This window comes from Mustela erminea, chromosome 18 (genome assembly GCF_009829155.1).
Source record: "Mustela erminea isolate mMusErm1 chromosome 18, mMusErm1.Pri, whole genome shotgun sequence".
Classification (NCBI taxonomy): Eukaryota; Metazoa; Chordata; class Mammalia; order Carnivora; family Mustelidae; genus Mustela; species Mustela erminea.
Window position 1 is genome coordinate 41,291,123 of NC_045631.1, and position 6,000 is coordinate 41,297,122.

The 6,000-nt window shown below is 49.7% G+C and overlaps 1 protein-coding gene across 1 annotated transcript; it reads right to left on the reverse strand.

The window, feature by feature from the left end:
* Positions 1–1,716: 1,716 nt before the first annotated feature.
* Positions 1,717–5,405, reverse strand: LOC116576932 (keratin, type I cuticular Ha7-like). The gene is made up of 7 exons (XM_032319485.1): positions 4,914–5,405; positions 4,566–4,648; positions 3,551–3,707; positions 3,017–3,178; positions 2,805–2,930; positions 2,209–2,429; positions 1,717–1,798 (listed from the first exon to the last, which is right to left on the reverse strand). Exons 1-7 carry the CDS (start codon positions 5,403–5,405, stop codon positions 1,717–1,719), a joined length of 1,323 nt encoding a protein of 440 aa, XP_032175376.1.
* Between the last annotated feature and the right edge of the window lie 595 nt (positions 5,406–6,000).

Below are 6,000 nucleotides of genomic sequence, written 5' to 3' on the forward strand. Positions count from 1 at the left end.
AAAAGTTATGGCCACTCCTTATAACATACGATTCTTGTGAGTTACTTATTAGAAGGAGGCCCACAAGAGCCCACTTGTCCTCTAACAGCCCAAAGAATGTCTTTTGTTTGTTTGATTGGTTGGTTGGTTGGTTTGGGTTAGGCCATTTGGAGAGAAACACTAAGCTCCAATAACAAGAGTGGTTGGTTTTCCTTATTGCTTAGAAGTGGACAGGAGGATGGTCAAACTTCCAGGCCACCGACTTGGAAATACATCATGGCCCCTGATCCTGCTAATGGGTTCTGCTATCAACTCTTCAGTCCCGCTTTCCTTCTAAGAGGAAAACGTCATCCCTGTTGGTTCCCAGGGAGCCCCATAGGCCAATATCCACTGAACACCCTCTCTATGCCAAGAGCATTGTATGAATTACCCCTCAACAACAGTGAAAGGGAAATAACATTTTTCTACTTTGACAACTGAAGAGTAGGTCTCAAAAGAGTGTAGTGGCCTGGCCACTGAACTGGGGTCACAGAGGGTGGGATCTGAGCCCAAACTGGCCCAACTCCAGAGCAAGTGCTCTTTCCACAATACTATGCTACCATGCAGAAGAACCGAATCCGCCTTGGTCTTTGGACCAGGGTACACAGGGGAGCCAAAATCTGAGAGTTTTATTCTTGGACACGCTCAGCCCATACCAGATGCTAAACTGACTTGGACAGCAAAGAAGGCACATAATCTCACAAGTGCTATGCTGCCATGCCTGGCTGTGACCCACCTAAGTCTGGGTCAGAGCCATGTCCAAGTGGCAGACAGGCATACGAAGCACTCACACCAACTGCATTCCTCAGTCAGCATCGGTGCTCCAAAGGCATCAGCAGTGGAGACCGGCACACATCTCTCTGGAAGAAAATATGTGCAGGACCCAGACAGCTGTCCCCAGAGCCCAATCTAAGACAGTATGTGGTAACACCATGCCTCCATAAAAGGAACAATCTGAATGAGAGAGAGAACTTGGCAACCCGATCAGGGCAGTTCTCAGCATGATCTCCCTTTGGCTAGCTTGGAAATCTAAGTTGTGTGATTTTGTTCTTGGACAAAATCAAAAGTCTGAAGATGCCAAAAGCATGATAGAGACATGTTAGTCCTGAGCTGTTCTAAAGGAATTCAAACCTGGCAGCCAGCATGGCTTGCTTTCACCAGTCCATAGGAATCAATGGGCAAGGTAAGTACACATCCCATGTCAGCAAAGGGCCTTCATCCAGAGGCTAAGACCCCAATGCCCCCAGAGAGATCCTGGCAGCAAAGAGACATGTTGGAGCCAGCGACCACCCAAGGTCTTGAGGGCCAGAGCTCTTTATCTCCCCATATACATTGCCAAACACCAGAAGTATAGAACTTAATGCAGGAAGGAGGTTTATTGACCATTTTGTACAGGAATCCAATTACATCTTAGGAGAGGCTGAAGCATTGGAGTAGAACCAAAATCCCAGAAGAGGTACTGGGAACAAACAATAGCTCAAGTGAAAGACAATTACAGCTTTGGGGGAGAAACACAGCCTAGGGACGCACAGGGAGTGACTGCTTAGAAGTTTCTGTTACACTTTGATTCAGTGAAAATGCCTCCAGTGAGTTTGGTCTTCCTGGGAGGAAGACTAAGCAGGTGAGGGCAGCCAGTCTTGACCTTCCATGCTGGCATTCAGACCTTCAGAATCGGGTCTCAGCGCTCGTGCCACCGGCTTAGAGAGGGCTGCAGGTGGCAGGGGCACAGCCTGGACAAAGGACACAGGAGGCAGCCATAGAGCAGGGATTCATGGGGAGTCTGCAGGGAGAGAGAGAAAGAGAGAGGAAGAGTTAGACACAAGAGGTGCAAAGGTGTCTCAGGGACGCACAGAAAGGGTGACGCCAAATAGGTAAAGGACGGGTCTACCACCAAGTCACAGGGCCGCATGAACTCCATATGACCAGTTCCTCGTCGACCCTCATCTATGTTTTTCCACATCCAGGAGCCCTCTGGGGGGACTTGACTTAGGAATCAGCTCTTCATATAACAACTGACCCACAGGGGAGTCTGCACACAGCAGAGAGCTGAGTGCGTCCCTTAGCCAGCATGCACAGGGAGCTTTGTTCTTTCCGATGACATCTCCTTCCACAACCCCATCAGTTATCTCTGAGGACCCGCCTGACCATCAGGTATGTATCTCGGGCAGAAAAAGACCCAATCACACATACTTGCAGTCCTCGCTCTCCAGAAGTTTCCGGTACGTGGCAATCTCGCACTCCAGTCGGGCCTTGACGTCCAGCAGCACCTGGTACTCCTGATTCTGCCGCTCCAGGTCACCCCGGATCTCAGACAGCTGCTCCTCCACGTTGCTGATCAACACCTGCATCTGGGCCAGCTCGGTGCCGAAGCGGGCATCAGCTTCACACAGGGAGTTCTGCAGACAGTCTTTCTGTAATGGCAAAGGGGGAGGCAGGTGGAAAATTGTGGACTGCAGCTCTCAGTCTCTCCAGTAAGACTGTGATACCCCGGGGTATTGCCAGACCTGGAGAACAATCTAGCTCCTGTTAGAAGACCTCAGCTAGCAGACCTCAGCTAGAAGAACTAACAATGTGCCATTGCTCTTCATTGCAGACGCAGGATAAGTGTGCAGGACCTGCCCCATATGCCCCAGCATCCACATCTATGAGAAGGTTCTTGCACAGGCAAGGAAGTCGAGGTTTGAACTGTGTCCTGGTCTGTATTTAAGGGGGGCCGGTACTGAACCAGGAATTGCTCTTGGGAGTGGGAGCCAAGCAGAGGCCTCTAGGCATGCAAAGAAACTCACCAGCGTGTGCTGGGCCTGAAGCTCCACCTCCAGGGCGTTCACCGTGCGTCTCAGCTCCAGGATCTCCGACTGGCAGCACCGCAGCTCCTCGGAGCAGGACATGTCCTGCTTGCTGATGCTTTCAGACTGAAGCACAAGGCCACAGAGACATGATCAGCAACCTTCCCACGGGAAAGCCAAGGTCCCTCCCTGCTCCAAGGCAGTGCCCTCACCTGATCTCGGAACCACTCTTCCAGATCATTGTGGTTGGTCTGCACCATGGCCTCATAGTGGCACCGCATCTCCTGAAGCACCCTGCTCATGTCCACAGTGGGCTCCACGTCCAGCTTAATCTGGAGCTTGTCCCCAAGCTGGCTCCTCAGAATGCTCACTTCCTGCAGGAACAGAAGCAACCACATCCTGAGTGAGGAAACGGCTTTTGACAGAGCAGATGGCACCTGAACCTCTCCTCAAGACTAATAGCTTGAGGGGTGCCCCCACTCGTGTGCTGATATGAAAGGGCTTGCCTATGGTCCACTGGGAAGAGCCCATTTGGACACCTTCCTAAACTGACAAGACAAACCTTTATAAACAAGAAACTCTCTTTCCACCACCTCCCACACAGTCAGCCTGACTCCCAGACGCAGATCAACTCTTCATCCCAATGCCAACTGAGCCCAGGTTTGAATCCTAGAGCCCCAAGCTGAGCAGTGTTCTCCTTCCTGCCCAGGACCCTCCCCCAAGGGGCTGCAGCCCCAGGCCCAGACCTGTTCGTGGTTCTTCTTGAGGCAGAGCAGCTCTTCCTTCAGGGACTCCTGCTGGGCCTCCAGGTCAGCCTTGGCCAAGCTCAGGTCATCCATGAGCTTGTGCATCCCACACATGTCTGCCTCTATCACTTGGCGCAGGGCGTGCTCACTCTCATGCCTTCCAGCACAGGAAATGCAAAGTCAGCGGGACACCAAGGACATGTCCTCTCAGCTGCCCCTGGTTCCCACCAGCGTGGATCCTCATTTCCTCAATTCATCAACATTCACCCTATTGGATCCTGTAGCTACAGAGCTCATGGTCAGGACAACTATCATTATGCCCACTGGATGGGATGAAATGGGAAACTGAGGCTCAGAAAGAATAAATGGATATTCCAGGATTGTCCACTTGGTCAATAATAAATACACAGATTCAACCAAAGTGTTCAAACGAGAATGCAGTGTCCATCTGGCTAAAAAAGATCATTCAGCTGGAAAAGAATGGCTTAAAAGTAAGCCTTCTGGACCTAAAGCTTTCTAGTTTATCCCATGGATTAATCATTTTGCAGGATTTTTACAACTTTCTCATTCATTCAATTGCAACTCTTGAAAACAAGGAACTACAGTGACAATTTCTCCCACCGATGAATTTGGCCAAGAGTCAGTGCATCTGTCAACAGCCAATGCATTGAAAGTTTATTCTTACAATGACTTGATTTTGTTTCTGGCTCTAATACCAAGTTCTCTTATCTTCTAGATGTGGGGAGAAAATGACATGGGACCTGACCAATCTAGATGATTCTTCCTCTTTTTGTTTCAATGCTTTTGTTCTTTTTCTCCTATATAAGGACAATTTCTAGTAATAGGTTAAATTATGGTTTGGAAAGGAAGAATGTGAACACTTAGGTATTGATCCATTAATGCTTCTATCCAGCAACTATTTTCAAACATCTACTTTGGGCAAGTACCATGATGGGCACCTAGAAATAGAACAAAAAAGAGGAGTCACTCTGAGCCCTCTTCTGGCCCTACTTACTTGATTCTGAAGTCATCAGCTGCCAGCTTGGCATTGTCAACTTGGATAATCATCCTGGTATTCTCAGCCTTGCTGCACAGGATCTGAGGAAAAGCAGGAAGACAGTTCACACACAAAACATCATACTCTGGGCCCCAGCTCTACAGGTAGCATCTACACTCATATTCGAGAGAATCCAAGAACCCAAAGCTCCTTGAGCCTTCAGGACCATGTCCTATGGGTGTGAAGCTAACAAATCTCTCACTGACTTGGTTCTGGGGCAAAGGTATGTTTAATGGAAGGGAGAAAAATGCCATGCCCTTCCACCTTCCTCAGACCCAACGCACCCCAGGCTACTCTAAACCTCACCTTCTGCTGGAGCTCCTTGATGGTCTGGAAGTAGGACTGGTAGTCTGGGCATATGGTAGACTCATGACATTTGCTTGACTCTCGGATCTTGATCTCCAGCTCCTCGTTGTCCCGCTCCAGCTGGCGCACCTTCTCCAGGTAGTTGGCCAGACGGTCATTCAAGAACTTCATGGTTACCTTCTCGTGGCCATTCGGGGCGCCTTCCGCATAGTTCTCACAGACTCCAATGTTGCCAGGAATGTTGCAGGTCCCTGGCAAGGGGCAGGCGGTGCAGCAACTGAAGGGCATACACAGGCTGGGTTTGCCCAGAGGGGTTGCCCCCACACGTGGTCGGTTGGCATGTGCCACGGTGGCTGACAGGCACAGGGAGGCAGCCCTGGCCTCTGCCCCAGGCTGGGTCACAAGGTCCATGGAGGGGCCATAGACACTTGTTGGGGCAGGCAACCTGGTGCTGCCCGGACACTGGGATGAGCTGATGTAGCAGGAAGTCATGGTGTTAGGCTGAGGTTGCAGAGAAGGTTGAGAGCAGCTGGAAAGGCCAAGCCACTGAGTCTGACAACCTCCTTCCCTCCTGGGCCTTTTATACCCCCATCCCAGGTGGGTGTTGGCTCCATGCTTTGACCTCAGTGCCTCGATTCCCTCCCTATTGTTGTACGGTCATCCTGTTACTCAGCTGTTTAGTTTACTATTAAGAGTTCCCTGCCTCATTATAGGAATGTTGATGAATTTGTGGTGCCCTTTGATTTTTATATCAGGTTATCTATTGACAAAAGGTCAGAGATTTCTATGTCTACCCAACAATCACCAGCAGTTAATTCAACTTCTAGACATCCTTTCTCTGGACTGGGCCAGTATCTCTATGGATGTGGACACACTCAAGGATAGACTCTTTCAACCAGTGATCTTTGTAGCAAAAGGGACAATGACTCCTGTGCTCAGGCTCACCCAGACTTTCCTTGGAAGAGAAACACTAGTTTATAAAACTGGTAAGTCTACAGATACTTGATCATTGAGAGGTCCGATTTTTTCTTTCTTCTATCCTTTACACTGCACACTCCCCTTAAGAAGCTTAAAAGCATTAATGCAT